Source organism: Lonchura striata, chromosome 1 (assembly GCF_050655825.1).
Source record: "Lonchura striata isolate lonStrDom1 chromosome 1, ASM5065582v1, whole genome shotgun sequence".
Taxonomy (NCBI): Eukaryota; Metazoa; Chordata; class Aves; order Passeriformes; family Estrildidae; genus Lonchura; species Lonchura striata.
The window spans coordinates 79,599,004-79,624,607 of record NC_140703.1 but is presented as its reverse complement, the minus strand read 5'-3'; the positions used below and the strand labels follow the sequence as shown (position 1 = coordinate 79,624,607).

Here is a 25,604-nt window from a genome sequence, read left to right as displayed (position 1 = left end):
AGTTTTCCTGTATTATATTCAGACAATAAATAACGTTTGCTGATCTTCTGTAAATTAGAGTGAAATACAGTGATGATCACTGCTTTTGCCATTTATGAATGTGATCTCTGGCTTGGCAAATATTTATGAAGTGCTTTTTTTTATTATTATTTACAATTTAGAGGTGAATAGATTAAAACTAGTTGGTGATAAAAAAATTAAAACTGTAGTTCTTTAATGAACTGTTGAACTCTATTTAGGGCCATCAAGCAAGAATAGCTACTATGTATTTGCCACTCTTTGGTCTGCTCATAGAAAATGTTCAGCGGATCAATGTGAAAGATGTGTCTCCATTTCCTGTTAACCCTTCCAGCAATGTGAGTGACAATTTCTGTTTGGTATTCTGAATTGTTTTTATCATAATTTATTTGTAACCTCTATATGAAACACTGCATACTCCTGGCAGAAAGTGAGCTTCATAAGCTTCAGAATTCTGCAGTTTTTCAGTGCAGTCCAACACTGAAACCACAATGGACCACAAAAAGATTGTTAATTTTCTAGAAATTAGAGAAGAACTTAACCCTAAAGGGGTGTGATTTTGAAAGAGCTATAGTGCAAGAGGGCTGCAGGAGAATTAATTAGAATGTAATTTGTGAAGGGTATATATTGATATGGTTGCACAGTTATTGAATCTAAGATTTAATTATTCATTTATTTTACTCCTCTCCTTATCTTCTTGTGTTCCATTTAGTATTAAGAAAAAAAATCTCCTAAACTCTTCCCACAAGATAAATATTTGGGTGTTTGAAATAATTGTAATGTGTTACATTAAACAAGAATGTAACACTCGAATTACTTTTATTTCAAATAAATGTTACACTTACACAAAAAGCTTTACATTATTTCCCCAAATTGTCCTCTCATTCCAAACCATGACAGTGAGTCTTTTTAAAATACCTGTTTTATAGTGCTTAAAATTAAACAGAATACTAATTTCTTCAATGTTTCATGAGGTGTCTTTAGTTTTAAGATATCCCAAGCTTATGCAAGTATGTGAACATCTCCATTCTTTTGAGCATATTTACTAGAAATTAAAAGTTAAGGAAGAAATACTTAACAAATATTTCTCTAGAAGATGTGTCATATTCACATAGTCCTTAATACAGGAAAAATAATCACATTTTCCTTTCTTTTCCAAACAGAGCACGAAGGATGATGTGCAGATTTTGCCGACTGCGAGTCAGTTAGTAACACCACAGAAGTCAGGAAACACATTGGATAACAACCTTCCTAAAGATCTGTTTGGTGTTATCTCTGGCATTGGTAAGCACATAAAAAAAGTAAAATGAAATAACTAAAGAGGAACTATTTTATTTTTTCACTTTGTACATGAAATCTGTCTTTTGGGATTTTTTGGGGTTTGCTCTTCTATATGAAACTAAAACTTTTCTGGAGCAGGGCTGCTTTTTTTTCCCTGTAAAAGGCAACAGTTAAGATATAAAAAATGGGAAAGGTTTTTTTTTGTTTCTTCATGGAAGTGTATATGTATTGCTACATATGTTTTTTATGCATGTATCTACATAGTTGTACATAAGTCTGTGTGTATGTGCTTAGTCACCCTAAGACACATATATACTTTGCTGAAATTCTAGAATAAGTTTGTCCTCATTAAAAATAACTAAGTGGAATTAATTATTTGCCTTCTTAAAAAAATATACAGTGATTTTAAATGTCTGATTGAACTATGGATTGGCTTGTTGTATGTGTTATTTGAGATTTTTATGTTGTTTGAGGTTGTGGTTTGTTTTTTTTTTAGCTTCCCCATACACCACATCAACTCCAAATATTAATAGTGTGAGGAATGCTGACTCAAGAGGCTCTCTTATAAGCACAGACTCAGGAAATAGTCTCCCAGAAAGACACAGTGACAAGAGCAATTCTCTTGACAAGGTAACCAAAAACAAACCATGATAAATCCTAAATGTGTATTTCTATAATTTCATCCTAAGTCTCATAGAAGTTAGCTTTTCTGATATCCAGTGTTGAATGGGCTTTCTAGAATAACTTCAAAGCAGTATTTTATATAAATCTTTGGCAAAATAATTATCTTGTGAACTCCTTTTGCATTGCATTTACTGAGCTGTTTCACAAAAAAAATGCAAACAGATTTTCAATGTAGAGACAAAAGCAAGCAGTTGTTATTTCCTTTGCTAAAGAAAGGCATTAGATGAAGTGTACTGAATTTTGTTTGAGAGGATTGAACTCCAGTTAGAGCAACATCTTCGATTTTGTGGAGACTGTCACTCCATCCCTTTCTATGCTCAATACACTTGACATTGTTAAAATGTTGAAAAACAGTTTTTTTGCTTCCTCTGGGTGATTTCTTTTATCATAGTTTGACTTTTCTAAACCATTTCACTTGAAAGCTGTTACAAATTAGGAGCTCTGGCTGCAGTAGCTATGAGGTATTCAGTCCTGTTTTTCTAGAGTTTGTGTCAATATTGATCACGTTTCATTTTCTTAGCTCTTGTTGTGCAAGTCACAACATGTTGACTTTTTCCCCTTGACTCTGACATGCCTTCGTGGGGCAGAGGGAGAAGCTTCTCAGAAGGCACTCTGCTCATGCTTTGCACCCAAATGGAGAAGAAGAAGAAAATTCTCACCCTCCAAAGAAAAACCGTGTTACTATGGATTTTTCACTTCTGACAATCCCAGCTTTGCCAGAGAAAATTTTGCATACTACTTTCTCTCTTCAGTTACAAGAAGTATCTGTTTTTTGTGCTTGGCATAGTTAAGCTTCTGAGTGAAGTGTGTGGTCAGTAGTTTTGCTGCTTCTTTGCAACAGTTGAATCTCAAACCCAATATATGCAATTTGACCATGTAAAATATGTTATATTCAAATGTCAGATCTGGAGTACATGCACATGATCTAGATCAAGTATAAAAAATCTAATCAGTTTCAATAACTGCAGAATGTGAGTCGTGGGGTCTTTGATAGAACTGAAAGTTCTTCTTTGGTATTGACCAAGGTAATAAATAAGTATCTTGGTATACACTGTTGCTAAATGGCAATGCTGTCATCTATTACTTAGTTGTCATGTTGTTAATTACTAATGTGTATTGTTTTCACCAAGTAAAAGGGTTTTCAAAGGAGTCAACATCCTTTGAAAATTCTACTCTGGTCTGCCAACTTAGGTAACAGAGGATTCATGTTTTGCATGCTGATATTTTCCCCAAATAATACTTAATCCTGGCTTCTTATTTGTTGCTTTTTGAACTTTATTTCTAGTAGATCAGTTGTTCAGTGCATGTTGTCTCCAAGTTTTTGCTCATTGCTTGATATCGTTATAGTGAAAAGCCATGTTTTTGTTCTAATTTTCTTTCAGAATCATCTGTAGCATTATGCTTGTGTAATCAGAATAGACTGGAAGTATATCAGTTTTTATTTCAATATGTGTATACTTTATAGGTTATTGACATGATTCTATACAAAGCTTCTGAGTAGCTATAGTCCTGTTTTATCTGTGTGTATCTTCAACAGTCTTAGTAGTAATATTATCTAGTGCTCTGGGCAGTTTCTTAAAGTGTAGGAAACAATTCTGTTTCTGTCACCCATTGATTGCCTGCTCTGTTAAGGCATCCAAAAAGCTGTAGAGTAGCACCTCCTTGTTCACCAGAGATATTTAAAAAATAAACAGTTTTTGAGGGCTTTAGAATCTGCAATAGTCAGGCTTATAGAGGCATCCACCTCCTCCTAAATTACAGTAACTTCTGGCTAGTATTTATCATAGTTTCACCTTCAGTTTTACTGTGCATTCATTCAATGACTAGTGTGTGATTCACACATTTACTGGTACCAGATTTACACAGATTGGTTTAGGACAGGAATTCTGTAATGCAACAAACTGCATAAAAAAGGCTCAGCAGTCAATGATTGCTGTGAAATGTTCATTCATGGTTAGTTTGTGTCCTGCTTTCAGCTGGGAGTATTCCAGGAAAGGTTTGCTCTAATGTCACTTCTTGCTTCGTTTGTGAAAGCAAGTGTTTTTCTACCTTGAATCTACCTTTGTATTTGTAAATTTTTTATAGTAAGAGTTGTACAGATCAATTTACCAGACTGTTGACTTTACAGAAAACTTACTAAATGTCTGGTACATTTTCCATTTGCAGAAGTGGCATATTGGATGTGAGAATTAGGCACTATAAAGGGCATAATTTGTACTTTAAACAAAAGTTTATACAGTATATCTATAAAAGCTTCAGACTGAGGATTTTTTAACACTTGACTGTGTGGAAATTATTCTTTTACTAGTCTCTGCTCAAAGTTCAATTTATATATTTTTACAATTTTTGTTTTTCAATTTTGTTCAGTGGTATACATTTTGAAAGACCAATTATAGAGCTTTTTTCTTTTTGCATAGATGATGGTGATGTGGGTTGCTGATAAACTTCCCACAAGTGTAGGAATTACATTAAAAAACGAAACAGGGAGAGAGTTGGTTTGTTTGTTTGTATGTTGAGGGAGGAGGGGAGAGCAAGAGAAAGTTATTTACTAGTAGTTAATCTTCCAGAATGCATATTATTGCCCATCATGTATATTTTTCTTTAGGTTCTTTGAATTTTGTTGAAGATCTTTAAATGGAATTAATTTTGTAGAGGCAGTCCTGTATACAGTTCAGCAGAAAGTCTCTTGAAAAGCAAGGGAGAATATATGTCCCACCTAACAATAGCATTTGGTTTTCAAGTATTCAATCTAAACAGAAGGGGAGGCTTGATTTCTGCAATGTGAGTACCTAGGTATAATTAGCTTGTTTAATAATCCCTCTTAGGTGACTTTTCCTTTTGCTCCTAGAGGAAAAAAATTATACCTAGAAGGAAGTAAAAACAAGCAAAGCAAAGAGGCTTAATTTGGTATACTTGGTGTGTGTGATGTGTATTTTAGTGACCTGTCTCTACATGAAACACCTTTGTCTCCATTCTGGGATCCTTTTTCTGCTGCAGGAGTTATTAAAGCAATTGAAAACAAATTAGTTTGTTATCAGTTTAAGAACTCTTCAGCTGAAATACATCTGTTTGCTTTTCAGAACCAACAGAGCAGCACTTTAGGAAGTTCTGTTGTTCGATATGACAAACTTGACCAAGCAGAGATCAAAAGTCTGCTCATGTGTTTCCTTCATATTTTAAGAAGCATGTCAGATGGTAGGTAGTTCCTTGTTCCTGCTTTTTATAAATTCTTGCTTATAAATTTATAAGTTCCTGCTTTTTATAAATTCAAAGTCATTAGCTGGATTTATGCCTGTTATTTCAATAACTTTTCAAAATCAGCAAAACATTTTAGATGTAGGTACCATGATGTGCTGCATTTTACAAATATGTATGATCACTCAAACTGAACTCTGATTGAAACCTTGTAAACTTTAAGTACTCATTATTTATTAAAAGAGTAAGGTCAGCTAAAAGACTTTTTAAGAAAGTGAATATTTGTGTGTGATTGTACAGTTTGATTTGGAAAACAGAGGTGAAGAATAATTCATTGTTCTGTAAAAGTGTCTTGGGCTAGTTTATTCCTCTATTCTGCAGATCTTGCTGTATTACAAGGAGCCAAATTATTTGTTGTGTATATTTCCACTTCTGGAATATGTGGATGTTAGTACTTCTTCATTCTCCTGGGATGTTTGTGAGATGATCCATTGAATTTTTGAGAGTCATGTTATCCTGGAGAAGGTTGCAGAGGTATAGAAATAGGGATGAATGGCACATCTTACTTGTTTGTTAGGATCATACATCTTGGAACCATCCCTGTCTGTGATCAAAAAAAAAAATTAATTTTAATTAAAAAAAAATGCTGAGACCCACCTGTAAAGAAGCAAGTTATTGGACTAACAGTCTGAAATATGCTGAAGTCTTACATAGTTATAGAGCTGTAGGCACTACAGGCTACACAATTATTACTATGTAAAATATGAAACTGGATGTGATTATTATGGGTTAATTAAGTAACATCATACTGCAGAAGCTCATTTGGAGAATTGATATGAGCATTTGTATAATCAGGTTTAAGGAAAACTTCAAATAGCAATTGTTATATTTTAAATTGTTATTCATTTTCCTAGATGCTTTGTTTACATATTGGAACAAGGCTACAAAATCTGAACTCATGGACTTTTTCACCATTACAGAGTAAGTTTTTGTTGTGCTTGTCATGCAACTGTATGTTTTACTGTTCTATGAACAGCATGAGTGTAGATATAAGCATGTGTAAATGCTTTTTTGTTTGCTTGTTTTTTAGGGTTTATTTTAATAATATTGTCCTGATCTATTTAGAAGTCCTTAAATTCCTGTCCACAATTGTATGTCTGTCCAAGTCCATGATAGTCCTTGGAATCAGGCTATGCAGAAGGGATCTTAGGAGGTTCTTGAACAACAAGTAGTGCTCAGAATTTTGCAGTGCTCATGGAAGAGGAACCAACTATCTTGATACCCTTCTGCATTAAACAGTGTCTTGTAACATCACCTGTTAAATAGCAAATACATGTTTGCATAGCAAAATTGAATTGCATAACTTCAGAACTATGCTCTAGCATTCCTCATGTGTCCTCTGCTATTCCCTAAGGGAATAGGTACAGGATGAGTCCACTGTTCCGCTATGAGTCTGCTCATCTAAAAGACAAGAAGACCTCAGAAGGGCGAGTTGAGGTTATTTTGTGCTCACAGTGACAAGTTTGGGGAAGGCAAACCTTCCCCCAGGCCATTCTGTCTTGGCAGGTTGGAGACACCTTAGCTACTCTAGGTCTCAGTAAAAAATGAAGCTGAGTTGAAGAGGCAATGAGTCAGTCTTTTCTCTCATTCTCAGCTGGCATATGGAAGACAGAGCCTGAAAACTGGCTTTCATTTTGGCTTTACACTTTAAAGGAGAACTTTTAGAACATCTTACTGGAGGAACAAGGGATGTTGTGGGGTTTTCTGTATTATTGGAAGAGATGTTTACCTTGTGAAAAGAGTAAAATAAAATCAGTATTACAGCTCCACTCACACCGCTTCTCTTGATTTTAAAATATGACTTCCAGTTAATTAATCATTAGTGTTGTGCACTTACCAGTAATAGATTACTTTTTTAATGAAATTTTTTTGTTGTTAATTTGTCTTTGTCATTATCTTGTTATAAAAGCATATTCCCTTTTGAAAATAGTTCTTTCAGAAACCCTGTTGTTTTCCTGGAATCTGGAGACCTTAAATAAAACCAAACAAAACAAAAAAAGCCAATTTGTAACCAAGTGAGTTTAGGCTAATGTGAGGGGAAGCAAAATATTTTGCCCTTACTTTGAACACTTGCACACAATTTACAAAATTTATGTAAATAGGCAGTGTCTGGTTATCCCTTTGCTTCTCTCTTCCATGTTAGTTGCCCTGTCTTGTACATTTGTAGATAACTGACACATTTACCTTTTCTGGGCTTGGGGTTTGGAAGGGAATTGTAAGGCTGGGAGAAATAATGAACTTTCATGATGTAAGAGTTTAAAGTTAACAGTAATTGTTGAATAATTCCAGTGTACTTAAATCTATAGAAGGTTTTTTTAAGTGTGGCTTCTCTGACTTGTGTTCCTTGCAGAGTGTGCTTACATCAGTTCCAGTACATGGGAAAACGATACATAGCCAGGTACTGTGTGGAATTCAAATTTCATTGTCTTGTTCATTAATAATTACAGTGTGTAAGATATGCCTTGAACCTCAGTAACAAGCAAATTGTACAAGTAGAAGAGTTACTGTGAAATGATGCATAAGATTTTGAAGTAAGTAACTGACTACCATATTAACAAATCTGTATCTTGTATGGAAATCTGGTATTTATTTAAGAATGATCTGTGAGCTGTTTTTTAATGATTACTTCAGAAGCCACCCCTTAAATGTTATCTTTTTTCCTTGAAATAATGTTTTGGGGAAAAAATTTTACAATGTTTTGTTTATTCAGTTTGTCATAAAACCATGTAAACTGAAATGTTTTAGAAATTTCCTGTATATAGTGGTTTTACTTGAAGGTGGGTAATGAGCATTCTGCTGTTTTTAAATTTGAAGTCCAAAGAAAATCTGTGGGAGTCAGAAACTTGTATTAATTTATTTTAATATGTTTGCATTTTTTTTTAATACAAAGTGTTTTTTAATGGAGTAAAAGATAGCAGCTTCTTTAGGCCTAGCACTGTGGTTCACATGGTAATAGTGTTACAATTAAACTGGTTAAAATCCTGGCCCTTTTGAACTCACTGAGAAAGTTGTTGCTGACTTTGGATGGTAATACTTTTGAACTATAATATTAGCCTTTTTTGGTTTTAGTTTAGATAATGTGAATCTTCTTCTACAGACTCAACTATCTCCTTTCTGGGGGGAAAAAATTGTTCACATAACATAACTAAAAAATAAATTTGGCTTTCTTAAGGTTTTGATTGTAATATTTGTGTTCAAATGTATGTCAAACTCTGGATGTACAGGAGTCTATGATTTTCAGGCTTTTTGTAAAAGTTCTTCCAACTGCTTTGTCTGATAAGTTTGTAGAGGACACTACTACACTTCTTTTTCATTTACTGATCACCTGGTCTCTGTGCTGCATGTTAATGTTGAAAATGTTGAGCTAATGAAAGCATCTGGTGTTGTGAATTTTCCCAGTAAATGTAACTTTCATGTCTTTCACATTGTCACTACACTGAAGCATATCACAGTCAATGCACGTACTGTTAAAATACACAAATGACAGAGAACAAAAGGGAACAGGGAATTCTGCAATTCAGGCACTGGTTTTCATTTTTCATCAGATCTGGTGGTGGTACACAATAGGAAGTTAGCCTGTACTGATTGCTAACACAGATCACTTTTCTGTTTTCTTCATTTGATTGCTGCAAATTTAACAAAGTCTATGGCTCTTCTCCCTTCCTGCTTGGGTAAGAAGCATATGATGCTATCTCAGTTAATTCCTGCTCTCCTGTTGCATGTGTGCTTTCTCATTTTACTGCTGTGTGTCCTAACTTTTTTTGCTAATTTTTTTGCAATCAAAATAGAGGATTCAGTTTTGGGTTCTGAATATTTTCAGAATATTTATGTTTTCAAATACTTTTTTTTCCAAAAGCTCTGAAGTAAATTTAGCACTTCAAGAGTGGCTGCTTGTGTGCTTTTGCTTTCATGCTTTGAGGTTTTGAGGAAGTTTGCTGTGGTGCTTTTTTTAAAGCTACCTATTTTTGTTTTGTAAAGAAAACAGTGAATAGGTTGCATTATAATTCCTTCTATAAAACTTCTTGTGCTTAACTAACAGCACTTCCTATCTTGCTGCAGTTTGACATGTCTAACTTTTGCTTCTATCCCATTTCACCCATCTTGCAGGAACCAGGAGGGGTTAGGATCCATAGTTCATGATCGAAAATCTCAGACATTGCCTGTTTCCCGTAACAGAACAGGAATGATGCATGCCAGATTGCAGCAGCTGAGCAGCCTGGATAACTCTCTCACTTTTAACCACAGTAAGTTTCATTACATGATAACAGCTGTCATCCTCAACCAGTACCACAACACCAGACACAGGTCCCAGAGCCACACCAGTGCATCCCAATGACTTTTACTGTTCCAGGTCAAGCGAATAGCTGGAAGCAGTCGATGGTCTGTTCTCTGCTTTGTGATAGAACAGTCACTGCTGGGTGGTGTCATAACATGGAGCATGGTTAACTACAGTCTGTCCTAAAACTGTATTTTAATATTTTCTTCTGGTTACGTACACCTCAAACTTGTGCTGCTCATAGTTACAAAATTTACTTTTTTTTCCTATTTGTTTTATTAAGCTTTGATTTTTTTCTCCTACACGGTCTTATAAACTACTAGTCTAAAATTAAATATATGTATTCTGACCATATCTCCATGTTTTGACATCCCCTAAGGAGAAATAAGTTTCTTAGAATTTCTGCAAAGATTGTGAGCCCATGATTTAGTTTGTCTGGAAGTGAAAAAGCGTCTAATAATGAAGTGATTTTTCTGTTTTCAGTGTGAGAAAGATATCAAGTATTCTTGGAATTTCTGTAGACAATGGTAAGATTTAATCAGGTTGAAGTCAGCTTGTATAGACTGCTGTACTGAAAACTAAATCTGCTTGTGGCCTATCTTTTTAAACATTCTGCTTCTAAAATGCAATATACTGTATGTAAAGTATTCTAAAGCATCGTTTCTCAAATTTCAGCTTCAAAAAACAATGAAACTGGTTGACTAATGCAGTAAAATACAACACTGGTATTGAAAAGAGTTGTGTGCAGTAAAACAATTATTTGAGTTAACTTTATTTTCACTGTGTTCATTCTTTGATTTCTCAAAGCATATCTAACTGTCCCTTAAAATCTTTTAGCTCTTTTTCTGTAATATAAAGCAAAACTTAACCTAATTGCTCAAGACTTACCATATTGTCTTGTATAAAAGTGAAAAAAAAAAATCCCACAAAACCTCTCTATTCATAAATGCATTATCACATCTGTTTAAATGTAAGAATGCAATTGCTTGCTTTTAAAATGTCAGACAAGTATGTGGAAGTTACTTTTTTTCCTTGCAATCAGTCTGCTACTGCTGTATCATCATAATTTTTCCATGGTTGTTGATACACAAAAGAAAACCTTCACACTATGTGGCTACACATTTGGTACAGTATAATACTTTGCAGATAAAGCCTGGTTAAAAAGAAAAAACTCTGAGAAACACATACTGTGTCCCTGTGCAAAGAGATTCCATGCTTTCAGAACTTGGCAATGTTTACTGATTTTTTAGGAAACAATGAGCTGAAAGATTTTTAAAAATGCATGCTTATGTAAAAAGAAACTTTCCATTCTTTTCCAACTGAAGGAAATTATGAAGGAAGGTGTCTTATTCAGATAACTTTGTCTAAACTGATAATGGGTGGTTTTTTAAATGGACAGTTAATAAATATTACACATTGTATTGACCCAGGTTTTACAAATCGAAAATATGTTGCTGTAAAAACCATATCAAGTATGAAACTGATTTTTATATCTTTGTTCTTGTTGTTAACTTCCAGTTTTGTTTAGTTGTCAGTCTGCCTCTATCATGTATCCAAAGTAGCATTCAGAGCTTGAATAATATTGCAGATATTTTGTGTGGAAAACATAAAGAAAGGAAGTGTCTGGTGGAAATAGTTGCTTTACTTGTTTCTAAAATCAAGATTCTTTGCCAAGATAGTTGTCTATTAGTGTAAATTATAAACTTATTTTCTCCCTTTCTAACCACCTAAGCTAGAAATATAATTGAAATACTGTTATGTTGCCTTTAATCTCTGAGAAACTTCAGTATAGATTTGTGCTTAAAGAAAGAACATATAAATCTAAAGAAACTGGTGGTTATGGGTATACATGTGTAGTTCAGACAAGGAAGCAAGAAGGTGCAGAAGGAATTGGCCAGGTGTCATTACAATAGAGTTTGGCATTTCTTCTGTCCTTTTCTTAATCTCAACAAGTTTTTAATCCTTGTCATTGATTTAGTGATGCTAAGTTGTCTGTAAATCTGACATTTAAACATGACACAGACCAAACATTTATAAAGCAGCCTGGTCACGTTTGTAAATCTGGTGCTCCATGATCAGTGTTAGGGAACAGAAGGGACACATTATTATCAGTGCTGAGCCAGGACATGTTTTTAAAATTATTAAAATTCACTATGGAGCCAGAAGTTATAGAATGTTTTTATTAAATATGGAGGTATTGCACTGTATTGCTACAAGAGCAGTATTCATTACTTGGGTGGTAAAATGCATATTACTACAAGATTGTATTCCTTCAACTCTTACTATTTTGTATTTTTATCCTGGTTGACTTGTGATTAACTTTGAGACCATTGTAACATCACTAAATTGCCAAAATACATATTTTCAGCTGTAACTTCATCCTACTGCAGTACTTACCAATATATGTGTGTGTGTATATATATATATAAAACTGTGTAGCTTTATATATATATATACATGTGTGTCTACATGCACATATATATGAAATATCACATAGTTTTTAACTGCTGTTTAATGCTTCTATTGTTGAAATTCTTATTTAATATATTTTATAGTCCTGTGCAAATTATGTTAGAATAATTGTATGACCATATTTGAAACTATTTAAATGCATATGAATTATTTTCTTGTATTGAATACTAACTTCTGTCAGGCTTTTTACTTGTTAATCTTTTCCTAGTTCAGCAAGTCTTTTGGAAATAAGCAACATTTAAATGAGTGTATCCAGCACTTACACTTCATTTGGAATTTCTGTAGGCTATGGCCATTCAGATGCAGATGTCCTTCACCAGTCTTTACTTGAAGCAAATATTGCCACCGAAGTTTGCATTACAATTCTGGACACTCTATCATTATTCACAATGGCATTTAAGGTTTGTTTATAACTTGGTGTTAACTTTTCCCTTAAGTATCTTTGAGAATAAATACTTTTAAAAACTATTTTTGAAATTACATTTTTATAGTCTAGTTAAATAGCATTGCTATTTTTAGGTTCTCTAGCACTGTATTTTATTATTTTCATGTAAAACTGATAATGTCTCACAGCAAAATGCTTTGGCTTCAGTTACACATCATACACCAGCAGTAATCTGTGAGAAAAGCTCCTTCCTCAGTCTAACTTAAAAATTGTTCTAGCAGCTTTAGTGTCTACCTAATATTAGTGGTAAAAGTGGCTTTAAAAAGGCCATGTGAGGTGAGAGATCTATGGCAAAACCATAATTGGACACTCTAAGACTTTCATATTGAACTTAGCTGCTTATTATAGTAATGCACTCCTTAATAGTGATTTGTGTGTTCCTCTTCTGTAACATTTTTTCCATTTGTCCACTAGTAAGACTTCTTTTAGTTGTATCAGTTGCTCTCCTGTGGAATCTTTATATAGCACACCCACTTACTTACCCCTCTTGGCTGTTTTTCTGAGGTTTTCCAGACTTTAAAATCAAAGCCATAAAAAGGAGAGATGATAACTCTAGCTTGTTTCTCCTCTAATTGAAGCAGTATATCCAGTTTTTTGCTTGAATAGTCAAATTTAGTGTCTTATCTTTAATCTTGTTATGAAAACATGAGCTTATTTACAATGAGATTCCTTCTCCTGGTAATTGAATTTGTAGAGTTTATAGCCAGTTCAGTCCATGGACCTGGTGATAGAATTGAAAATTAAGATACCTAGCTATAAAGATTTAAAGAGGAATGAACACTAATGATCCTGTAATTATCAGCCCATCATACTTGAAATGACAATTGTTCAAGGTTATCTGTGTGTTGTATATTGAGAAGGTAGGCAAGAGTATGCCAGAACAGTCTCAAAGATTCAAACAAAACAGGTAGTACAATCAGGAGCTTTTATGTAATCAACTGCACTGAAATACATAAAGTCAGAGTCATATGATGGTTTGGATAGTAAGGGACTTTGAGAGATCATCTAGTTCAACCTTTCTGCATGGGCAGAAACAGCTTCTACTAGACCAGCTTGCTCAAAGCCCCATCCAGCTTGGCCTTGGAAAAACCTTCCAAGGAACTGGGCTTCTACTTCTTAGGGCAACCTGTCCCATTGCCTCAGCACCCTCACTGTAGAAAAAGCTCTTCTTATATCCAGTCTGAGCCCACCCTCTTCCACTCCTTTGGAGGCCTGTATATAAGCAGTAATGACAAGGAAGAGTCAAGTGCACCAAGGTGAGTTGCAGAAGGGGCAGGACCTTGTAGAATCATGTTGTAGTAGGAGATACTGCTATGAGAAAATCCCATCTGAGCTGCTAAAGCCAGTGTAAGCAAAGTCTGTTAGTACTTTGAGTGTGCCCCTCAAAAAGCTATTAGGTTTAATTTACAGCTGATAAAAACAGTTGTGTTCTATGAGTCTATTTAGAAGGCAACACTTTGTTTATAAGCAAAACTAATGAAGTGTTAGAAATACCTAGTTAGAATTCATGTATATTTGTATTATTATACATCTTGGTAATGCCACAGAGGTTATATTTTTTTAAATGTCCTGCTTCTGATTATCTGTTCTTAGAGTAGTATAAATGTGTTGCTGTACAAAACTCCTAAATTCTTGTTGTTTTTTTAAAGACTCAGCTACTGACTGATCACGGACATAATCCATTGATGAAGAAAGTATTTGATGTATACCTCTGCTTCCTTCAAAAGAATCAGTCTGAAACAGCATTGAAAAATGTATTCAGTGCTTTAAGGGCACTTATTTACAAGGTAAGAAGTTTTTAAAAATCCATCTTCAAGTACATGTCCAGTTCTTTGCGTAACAATATACTATGTAAGAATTTAAGAACTAACATCCCAAAATAAAACTGGAGAATAAGGACTGATCTTATCTCAACAGTGTGGAATGCTTGTCCTTTGATTTCCTGTAAAAATTATTTTGTGCCATGAACTACTGTAACTCTTGTTCTTTACACAGTTTGATCATATGAATATATTTGGTTTTTTCTGATGCTTATTTTATCAAGATCTGACTCTAGTTTTACTGAGTAAATTCTTTGTTTTCTTCTTTTTTCTCAGTTTCCTTCTACATTTTATGAAGGTAGAGCTGATATGTGTTCTGCACTGTGCTATGAAATTCTGAAGTACTGTAATTCCAAGCTGAGTTCAATTCGTAATGAAGCTTCACAGTTACTGTACTTTTTGATGAGAAATAATTTTGACTACACAGGGAAGAAGTCTTTTGTTCGAACACATCTGCAAGTTAGTATATTTTCTTCTTTTTTTTTAATATTGTAGATACACAGTTGCATACCAATGTGCAAAGCCTTGTCAGATAGACTTAAAATAATTTATTTGGAGTTCAAGCAAAGTTGGTACTAAGAGTAAGAAAATGGGCATAAAATCATATTCAGTACAAGGAAATGCTTAGAAACAGTTGGATGACCCTGTGTTTTGTAGGAAATAAATTTTATTTGTCAGTGCAAACATTCTCTTTTGTAGATGTTATTTTTGTTGAATGTTGTATCCAGTCGCATCTGAAGAAGGAAAAGAATGCAGCAACAAGCACATAGAAATCTAAAGTAAAACAAATCATTTGAAAATTGTATGTTTTGATGAAGGTGAGAACAGTAGTTTGCCAGTTTAATGATTGCTGGCTAGTTCACCTAGCAGTCGGTCATGTATCTTGATAAAACACCATGCCTGTTTTATCTTGTCTATGTTATTGTAAAAGTAATTGGAAGAGACCCCCAAACATTATTTTATATAGAAGAATGGTTTTTCAATTAAAAAGAACAAAATTTATTTTGTAATTGCCTCATAGATACATCTCAAGGGTGTTTCATAAAATATGCACTAACAAGATATTTGTTTCTGTCAAGGTTATTATTTCAGTAAGCCAGTTAATTGCTGATGTGGTTGGAATTGGAGGAACTAGATTTCAGCAGTCTCTTTCCATCATCAACAATTGTGCCAATAACGACAGAATTATTAAGGTCTGTTTTTATTCCTATTTCCATACTGTAGAAGGGTGCTTGAAGACTCTTTTATAGCATCTTTTCCAGTTATACTTTATCACTTTGTTGTGCAATGACTAGGAAAACACAGTAGTTAACCTGACTTTTCCATGTTTTAGCACACTACATTCCCTTCTGATGTTAAGGATTTAACCAAACGGATTCGTACAGTACTGATGGCTACGGCTCAGATGAAGGAACATGAGAATGATCCAGAAATGCTTGTAGACCTCCAGTACAGCTTGGCAAAGTCTTATGCAAGTACACCTGAACTGAGGAAGACATGGTTAGACAGCATGGCAAGGATCCATGTTAAAAATGGAGATCTTTCAGAGGTAAGAGGAAAAAAAAATCAAATTAGTTTTAGCTCTGGTATAAGCTTAAGCTTATCTTTATAGAAAGGGAATGTATTGTATGTAGTTGTTAGCATGTAACATAAGTATTTTAAACAGTATTTGAATTGTTGCTGGATTGGTTTCAATAGCTGATAAGTTTTTCTCCTACCCAAGTACATCTGTTAGTAATTTCTGGTTTTAATGTAAGGAACATGTTTAACTGCTATAGCTGGCACACTACTAAGAATGGAATGCACAACACAAGCCATGGAAGAAGGCCTTTTGCTTAAAAATATCTTTTTTATTACTTGCTTAAACACTTAAAGCCACTCCTTGAATTTTCTTCCAGTTGCCTTTACTTGAAGAATTAGCTTGATTTTATTCCAAATTGCTTACTAAAAAAATGACTAATGTTCTTAAAACTGACAAATAATTTCTTGTGTTGTTTTAAAAAAAGGAAAGCTTTCTGTTTTTACTGTGCTCTTAAAATATTCAGTTCTAGCAAAAAGCAGAATTGGGGATTGTTATATGTCTTAATGAGACATTAACATTTTAACTGGATACAAATTCATTTTGTCTCTTTCTGGAAGGTTTTTCCATCTGAAAGTAAATTGCTTTGTATGAAATCATTGCATTTTATTAACATCAGTTAAAATGAACATCATGTAAGCAAGTAAAGATCTCCAAGAAATAGAAGGTGCTATCTTTCAAACTCAGTTCTTAGTACTGGAATTCTCTTCTTTCACATGGTAGCAACACAGAAGGCATGCACATGACTTTGATATTAGTTTGTCTCTTGAACTGAACAGCTTCTGAGAAGTCTTTTAGTCCTTTTCAGTTATGTTTTTCAATTTTTTGTTAAAATCTTTATATTTTGACTGTGCAACTAGATGAAGATGTGTGCAAATCATCAAGTTCAAGCCAATACAAAGTATGAGTTAGAATTTCTGGCAGATTCTTACTTTTTTCCTTCACATCCATTGTTTGAGCTTGTGCAGCCTCCATATTTGAGCTGTTCAACTGATAGTTACTTTGCTGAAAGCCTTAGCCTTTTTAATAAAACAAGAATGTGATTTTTTTTTTTTTTTTTGAGAAAAGTCATCAGTGTCAAATCCATTACAAAGAGTGTCACTGGTTTTTATTACAGCATGATATTCCTACCGTGTGATTTGTGACTCTGGGTCACTCTTAGATTGTGAACTGCTGTCCATGCCACTTGGTGCTCTGCTTAAGGACTGCACTTGCAGAACTACTGCTTTACATAAATGAGGTGGAGAATTCTTGCAGTAGTCATAGAATATCTGCTGCAAAGCAGCAGAGGAGAACTGAAGAAATTGTCTTGTACTGTTGCTCTCCTTATATACCTTGTTTTTATAGTCCCATTTTAATTGTATTTTGAAAGATTGTTACTGTTTTTGTTTTAGGCAGCAATGTGCTATGTCCATGTAGCAGCACTGGTTGCAGAATATCTCACACGAAAAGGTATGATTTCAAAACCTTATATTAATGTATTATAATATATTTTTTTATTAGAGTCTGGGAAAATCAATAGTTTCCTTGAGGAAGTTGTAGGTATTTCAGTGTCCACTAGGGAAAAAATTCTGACCTATCCAGGTAGCAAACTCACATATTTGAGAGTAAACTTGCATATCTAAAGGGCAGCATTTCAGGTGAAGGCAAAGTAAAATTTTTGGAAAGTAAAAATTTAAATTTTGCAGCAGAGCTGCTAGTAGCTCAAACCAGATCCTTTCTGAAGTGAAGTTATCTGTGAGTATTCTTGTTTCTACAAGTAGTCAGTCTCTCACTGCCTCTAGGGAAACCTGGCATTGCCAGAAGAGTCAAAATAAATTTGTACAAATTTTCAGATGTTCAGTCAATGATAATAGTGCTCTGGCTATTTCACCTTGTTGTGAAAAACAGCAAAAAAACCTTCACAAAAAAATTTGTAAAAAAATTGTTTACAAAAAAATTCTGTGCCAGCAGCTGTTTGTAAGAGTGAATTCTGATGACCCTTGAGACAGGGTAGAAAGCTTCCTTTCATCTATAGGATCAGAAGAGTTCTCAGTCAGGGATTTGAGATATAACTTAAATTAACAAAAAGAGCTCTCTTGAAGAACATTTCAGGAATCTGTTAAAACTGATTATGATGTTGAGATAATGTTTTGGATTTGTGGGTAAATTCATATTTGCATCTTTTTAGCTTTGCCTTTGCATGACAGTTCAAAATGAAGTAAAATCATGAGTCTAAAAGATGACTTGTCTCTGTTCTTGTTGTGCTTCTCATCAAATGCTTGTGTAGTGTATAGGCTATTTTCTTCGCCCCAGTGATTTCAGAGCCTTCTCTGAAACCAAATCTGAAATAAACTGTTAGAACAAATTACTGTGTCCATTTGGAAGCCTGATGACACCTGAGAATAGTCTCTATTTATTTGTGAGTCCTTTGGGTGTTCTGCTATTTTTATATACTATCATATAAAATTCATTTCCTCTCAGTAATACAGAGGAACAAACTTCTACCTGTGGTACTTCTATGAACAGAAAAGCCCCTTGCATTTGAGGCAATCATTCATTAAAACTTCTGATGGTCAGAACTCCTAACTGAGCAGCAAGAATCTTTGTAGGAATGACTTGTAAAATAAATATGTGCAAATCCTTAAGCTTCCATAATATTTACTGATCACCCTTGAGGTTTTAATTGATACAGAATATCCTGTTTTCTTAATTCAGCAGTCTGATGTAATCTAAAAAGATATAAACAGAGTGAGTAAAAGAGACTGGTTTCATGTTGGAACATTCTATACTCCATTTTTGTTAAGTATTTTTTTTTCAGTAAAGGAAGTTGGATTGGTATTTTGTTCAATTTTTTCCTGGTTTTCTGAGTTTGAATAATCTGGTTTGCCATCCCTTGATAATGTCATTCATATTGTTCAGACTGGAAAAAATTATGTGCCAGTCCTGTCCCTGTACTCAGGTCCAGCATGACTTCATGGCAGTTTAATTAAATACTGTAAAAGTTGCCTTGAGTACCTTAAACTTAGGGTGGAGTAGATTAGACACAAATTTAAGATGAAGTATGAGAATTCAGGCACTTAGTTTGGTAGGTAAGGGTCCAGATATTAATGTTTTTTGGGTTTTTTAAAACTCATTTGTACATTCATAGTAATGTAAGGTCTTGTATTTTAATCATGCAGTGGGAGGCTGATCTATTTCTTTATTTATTTGATGATAGATATATTTAAACATGGCTTCTGTTTTATCCAGAATCACAAAGTGGCCTAGTATTATCCTGCTGGAGAAAATTAAAATTGTCTATATTTCTTTTTCAATGATAGGGATGTTCAGGCAAGGTTGTACTGCCTTCAGAGTAATCACACCAAATATAGATGAAGAGGCTTCAATGATGGAGGATGTTGGAATGCAAGATGTTCACTTCAATGAAGTAAGTAAGCATAAAAACATTAAAATTTAGATACATGGAAGGGCTGGGGTTTTTTTCAAATTTTGTGTTTCAGTCTGGAGAATTACTGATATAAAGGATACAATAATCATTTTCTGATCTGCTATTCATACCCTAAAGCTAAAATAAAAAAATTGTTAAGTGTCCCAGATTTTGAGAATTTACGGTATTACACGTATTTTAAATATAGTGCTAGCACATCAATTCAACACCACTTTTGGAATAAAAGCAAAATAGGAGCTTATTCTAGTTGACAGGAGGAACTCTAATGTGGGTTACTTATTAGAGTTAGAAAAATATGTTGTTTTGTAAAACTGACTTGGATTTAGAGTATAACTCCACCAGAAATCATGAAAATGTGTTCACTGCTTTTTTGCTGTTTACAGTTTCCCTAAGCAAATATGCCATAATAATGAAAGTAGTTTTACTGACACCAGGCTCAGACTCATGTCCATGTGTTTTTCTGGCTTAAGTTTCACTCCTTGTGTCTTTGCTGATCCATCTGTGCAGGCTCTACAGTAAATTTTACTAGTAAGCAGCCTATATGAAAATGTTAATAATCTTGCTTATGAAAAGCTGTCTGCACTATGTATTTGCTGGTGTAGTTGTGGTAGAGAGGAACAGACCACAATTGGCAGCACTCATATTGGAAAACCCCCTAGTTTGTAAGTGTAATTGTACAGCAAAATTAGTTTCTTTTGTGTTATAATTGGTGTATGGTAAAGCTGTATGACAGTATTACTTAACTGTGCAAGCTGCTTTGTGGTTTGTATTTTTTTTCAATTTTTGTGCTGTCTTTTTAAAATCATTAATTGTTATGATCCAGCATTAAATGTATCATGTTACTCAAAGCAATATGCAAGCTGCTCCAAGTTACTGAAGATTGGGAATTCTAGTGACTATTGCTGGTGGAAAGTTTTGTTGGAAATTTCTGTCACTGCTTTCCTGCCAGACCATTTGTCAGAGTTAAATTATTATGCATTTTTTTAATTGGAATGTCCTTTTTCTTTTTCTCGTTAGTCACTCCCTGCAAAAAGAATATACTGATTTTTCTGGGTCATTGAACCCTACACAAATTTATTTCCGTCTCTCATTATTTCCATGGAACAGCAGTAAGCCAAGAGTGAAATTATAAGCCTGTACAGCTTGCAGAAGGATCAAACCAAGCCAAATTTCATTTTTTCCCTGTGTGCAACCCTTTCTAAACTTAACCATGTAGTACTCTAAGTGATGAAATATTGAAAAAAAAAATACTGAAGTTATCTGAAACTTGGGAAAAGTAATAACCATGACAGGGAGAAACAATAATAGTTCTGCAGAAAGACCTGGAAGTTCTTGTGGGCTGCCTGTTGAACAGGAATCATCAGTGTGGCTTTGTGGAAACAAAAGCCAATGCAGGTTGTGTTGTGTTTGTGAGGATTGACTCAAGAAGCAGAGGGAAGTGAGTTTTTTCCCTTTATGCTGGCATTTGTGGAGCCCCATCTCTAACCTTGTGTCCAGCACTGACCCCCAAAAGTCAAGACAGGTATCAACAAACTGGAAAAAGTCCAGCTCCTAAAGTGGTTAGTCGAAGAATCAGACGTTTCCGAGAAGAGCACCAGTGAGAGCAAGTAGCTGTTCTCACAGGTGTCAAGGGAAACACTGCGTATATGGAAAAAACCTTTTCCCATGAGAATGGATAAATATTGAGACATGTGGCTCAAAAATGGTGTGTTGTTTTGCTCCTTCCTATCAGCTCTCCCACTTGTGCTCTTCCTGTTCTTTTCCTTTTGTAAACAAAATTTTACTTTGCTACATCTGGATGCCCTCTGGTGTCTGAATTAAGCACTTGTGTCATAAACCAGTGTTGTGGACAGCCCTCGTGGTGCAGCAGTGACACTGGTCTGTCACTTGTCACCACTTGGCTGCTGACAGTGGGGAGTCTGCACAGCCCCATAATGACTGGGGGAAAGGAGGAAATGTTTTAAGTTCTGTTGCAGCACGTGGATAAGGCTACTACTTTTTAGTCTGTGCTCACAGTGTTAAGAATTGATTTTTTTAGTGATGTCTTTAAGCTGACTTAGTCCTCTACCAAAGGGAAGAAGGTGGTGGAATAGAGTAACTTCTAAGCATCAAAGGAGTTTTTTCCAGCTTCTTGCTTCAACACTGTGATGCAAGAGTGATAGAAGAGGGTCCAAAGAAGTTTCAAGACTATCTAAAAAAACACGCTGTTTGTAAATACAAAGAGTATATGTGTATACTCAGACCAATCTGTCTTGTTTTGTTTCCTTTTACCAATTTTTGATTGCCACAATAACTTAAATTACAAAGTGTACATAATTCTGTTTTGAGGCAAGATTTTCGTTTACACTGGGAAGAATTTTGGTATAATTATTTGCTGTGCTTTCGATGAGTACTGAATTGTTTTACACTTTCAAATGTGTATCCAAATCTAGGATGTGCTGATGGAATTGTTGGAGCAGTGTGCTGATGGACTCTGGAAGGCAGAACGCTATGAACTCATCGCTGACATATATAAACTTATAATTCCCATTTATGAAAAACGGAGAGATTTTGAGGTACTTAATTCATCAAAAGTAAATTTGAGCAAGAAAAAAATCCCAATTTTTCAAGTCTAACTGCCTGACACATTGGACATCACATAATAAGAGTTAAAATTGTAACTGAAATTTGAATGTGTTGAAATGTTTGTTTTAATTTTAAATAATTAATTTTTTTTCTTTAAATATAAAAAACTAAAAATCAGTCTTACATATTGCCATCCTGATACAAATGCTAAACCTAATACTACCATTCAATAAAAGAATGTTTTCAGTTGTTACTGACTGCAAGAAAATAATTTAGGATAGGAAATATTAAGATAGGAAATACATATTTTAAGATAGGACAATTGTGCTTTGTTCTTCTCCCTCATTATTGTTTTCTTTCACTTTTAGAGGCTTGCTCACTTATATGACACCCTTCATCGAGCGTACAGTAAAGTTACAGAAGTTATGCATACAGGCAAGAGGCTGCTGGGAACTTATTTCAGGGTAGCATTCTTTGGACAAGTGAGTGTTACTTTCACTGGTGTGCTCTATGCAGTAAGAAAAACTGGAATTTATTTTACAAGGTTTACTCCATCATCTATATTGATGCTGTGACATTACAAGCACACGGAATGTGTTCTGTATGAAATAAAGAAACACCATCAGTAATTTATTTTTAAAACATTTATCCAGTAAAATTCTTATAATTTTCCTCAGTAAATTTTTTTGCCTTTTTTTCTTTTTTTCTTCTTTTATTTACTACCTTAAGGCAGCGGTAAGTTTTCTGTAATGTCAGTTATAGCAATGCATTGACATAATGTCTGTAGTGCTACGGTGTGGTTTGCAAGGCTGCTTCTTAGATTGGTATGCATTAATAGCCATTGCAAGTCAAAAAGTAACATCAAGCTCCATTTAGAGAACAGATCACTCTTTTCTATGCATCAGTATTGCATGCTTCAAACCAAAGTTCTGGCTGTGTATTGGGCAGCTTCACATCCTCTGGTACATGTCTAGAATGCCTCTGTATCCCTATGGTATCACGCATACAGTATCGAGTAATACACTCTCTACATGCATAGCCCAGTTGCTTAAATGTCCAGCTGAGCATGGAGAATTGTAAAATACTCTGAGCAGTATAATTTTACATGTATTCTGTTGTCTTTTATGACTTTATAGCAATACCAGTTTACAGACAGTGAGACAGATGTTGAGGTAATTACAGTGACTGCTTACAAAGCAAGCAATGCAGTACAAACTACTGCATTTCACCGTAGTTTGGTGTGGGTATTTTTGTCAATCTAGCCTGTGTTTATACATGATATGTTGTGCTTTTCTATTTTGTCTGTTTCGTTTATGACAAAAATATTTATTTTCTGGTTTCAAACATGAACTCAACATGGCTTGTTGTTTTAAACCAATGAACTGTTTCACTTTCCATGTATCGTGCATTTAGTTGTGGTTTTAAAAACAATGGTGTGTGTAATAAAATAAAGAAGTATATACCAATGGTAAATCATAAAATTAAGATCTTTGCATAATTATATTTCATCTTGTGGAATTAATTTTTTATAACTACCTAAGGAAAATTTTCAGATTATTTTTATATAAACTTTTGCCAAAGTAGTCACTTGTGAATCAGATCGTCTTGTTGAGCAAGACTACCAATTTTGGCGAGTGAAACAGTGCTGCAAGTTCACTTTTAAGTAAAAGTGAAGGAAACTTATCTCAAAGGCTTGGCACACCATAGAATTGCTACAAACTTTTAAAATTTAAACTCTGTGTTTCCATTATCTTTCACTCATGTTGTAGTAGAGAATTACATTTTTCTGTTGTTTTTTATTCTCTTAGAAAACCCTTTTACTTAGATTTTAATTTCTGTCTATTTATGTTTGCTTGAATACTGATGTTAAATGTTTATATTTCCTTTGAACCTCACACATTATGTCCTATTTTAGTAATTTCCTTACATGTTTTATTCCCCAAGATTTTGATTACTTTATTTTTTACAGGGTTTCTTTGAGGATGAAGATGGGAAGGAATATATCTATAAAGAGCCTAAACTCACACCTCTTTCAGAAATTTCCCAAAGACTCCAAAAACTCTACTCTGACAAATTTGGAGCCGAGAATGTCAAAATGATTCAGGATTCTGGCAAAGTATGATCTTTATTCTCTCTAAAAAATTCTAATACATGGCTTTCACTAGTTTACGTGAAATACTGTGGGATCACTGTCTTTTAATGATTTTCATCTGAAAGCTCTACTATTTTTGCATCTAAAAGCTCTACTGTTGGAAAGGCATGAGAGGAATATTATCTCCTACTAAGTATGCCGTTTAGAACAACCAAAAAGCTTAATTTCTGTAGTGTTACCTCTCAAAACAATAATTGGATCTTAGAACAAATTTGGATTAAGATCATATTCTGTGTTAACTTTAGCCATATTTCTTGTCCATTCATGCACATTCATTCCTTGGAAGTTCTTCCATTTTCCACATCTCAGCCTTAGACTTTATGGTGCTTTCCTCTTAGTATGATTTCATGGCTCTTTTTGTTCCTTGATAAAGGATCCTTTTGAATCCTTGATTCAAAAATTTCTGTGCATTTTGGCCTTAAAGTGCAGCAATGGTGGGCATTTCAATATATGAACTTTAAAACAAGAGGAGGACTTGATGAAAGGACTGGATTTCATGATCATGAGCAGTTAAAACCCTCCAAAAACCAAACGAACCAAAACAAACAAAAAAAAAAAATCCACAACGTGCTGTAACGCATCTGACTGTCTTTATTCCTAGTAGTTAAAAACTGAATATAGGAAACCTTTGTGAAAGCATGCACGTTTCCCATGTTTTCAATAACTTAGAGGTTAAGAGACCAAATTTAATTTCTGGAAGTTGTTTGACTACTGTTAGATCCACTTAATTCACAATGTTGCTATTTTATTTTTTTTCCTGTTTTTAAGGTAAATCCTAAGGATTTAGATTCAAAATATGCATATATTCAAGTTACACATGTAATTCCATACTTTGAAGAAAAGGAGCTGCAGGAAAGAAAAACAGATTTTGAAAGGACTCACAACATTCGTCGCTTCATGTTTGAGATGCCTTTTACTCAAGGTGGTAAAAGACAAGGAGGAGTAGAAGAACAGTGTAAGCGACGGACTATTTTGACAGGTACTGATGGAATGGAATGCTGTGACTGGAAGCATTAGTTCAAATGGTCTAATTTTGTTCTATATGGGTTTTTTCATTTCACCTAACTAAGTTCTTTATAGCTATCAGCTAAAATCCTTTTCATATTTTTGGCCACAACTAGGTTTTTCAGATTGATTTCTTCAGTGGAGAATCCTCAAAATTATTATCTCCTTTTCCTTAAGCTTCCAGAATTCTGAATCTGGAACCTGGCTTTCCTTTTTCTTAGAAGAAGACTATTTTGAGTTTTGTCTCTGTTAAGTACAAGTTTCTGTATTAATATAGTTGTAAAAACAAATAAGTGACTTTATAATAATAAAGTGACTTTATAATAAAAAGTAACTTTGTAGCTGCCCATAGCCAGTACTTGCGAGGAAATAGCAAACACAGCTTTGCTACTTTGGGATTCTTCTTTTCCTTGAGATTTGGGAATGTTAAGCAATTATTTTCAGAGTTCTCATATAAATTAAGTTCCAGTAGTTTATTTCTTGGTGGTAATTAGTAGCAGTAATGACAGTGATCTTTCTTTGCTGTAATTCATGTAACAGTGTGCACATTTACATTTCAGTGTCTTGCTTCCCGGTCCATTTGGTAGTACTTCTAATTATATAAGTTATTAAATTGGGCAGC

The 25,604-nt window shown here is 34.2% G+C and overlaps 1 protein-coding gene across 12 annotated transcripts in view; it reads left to right on the top strand.

Moving 5' to 3' along the window:
* The window catches only part of DOCK9 (dedicator of cytokinesis 9), a 111,245-nt gene that overhangs the window by 80,079 nt on the left and 5,562 nt on the right, over positions 1-25,604 (top strand). For 4 of the 12 annotated variants that reach the window (XM_085581628.1, XM_085581663.1, XM_085581613.1 and 1 more), the window contains 19 exons: positions 240-356; positions 1,182-1,302; positions 1,796-1,929; positions 2,571-2,744; positions 5,064-5,178; positions 6,093-6,159; positions 7,589-7,636; positions 9,346-9,482; positions 12,272-12,387; positions 14,081-14,218; positions 14,528-14,710; positions 15,331-15,444; positions 15,585-15,800; positions 17,225-17,282; positions 19,133-19,239; positions 21,693-21,815; positions 22,194-22,307; positions 23,795-23,941; positions 24,746-24,956. In XM_085581628.1, the coding sequence (XP_085437754.1) occupies positions 240-356; positions 1,182-1,302; positions 1,796-1,929; positions 2,571-2,744; positions 5,064-5,178; positions 6,093-6,159; positions 7,589-7,636; positions 9,346-9,482; positions 12,272-12,387; positions 14,081-14,218; positions 14,528-14,710; positions 15,331-15,444; positions 15,585-15,800; positions 17,225-17,282; positions 19,133-19,239; positions 21,693-21,815; positions 22,194-22,307; positions 23,795-23,941; positions 24,746-24,956 (2,440 nt within the window). Of the gene's footprint in view, positions 1-239; positions 357-1,181; positions 1,303-1,795; positions 1,930-2,570; positions 2,745-5,063; positions 5,179-6,092; positions 6,160-7,588; positions 7,637-9,345; positions 9,483-9,997; positions 10,042-12,271; positions 12,388-14,080; positions 14,219-14,527; positions 14,711-15,330; positions 15,445-15,584; positions 15,801-17,224; positions 17,283-19,132; positions 19,240-21,692; positions 21,816-22,193; positions 22,308-23,794; positions 23,942-24,745; positions 24,957-25,604 lie in introns of all 12 variants that reach the window. The other 8 variants (XM_021530276.4, XM_021530267.4, XM_021530275.4 and 5 more) reach the window with 5 other exon arrangements.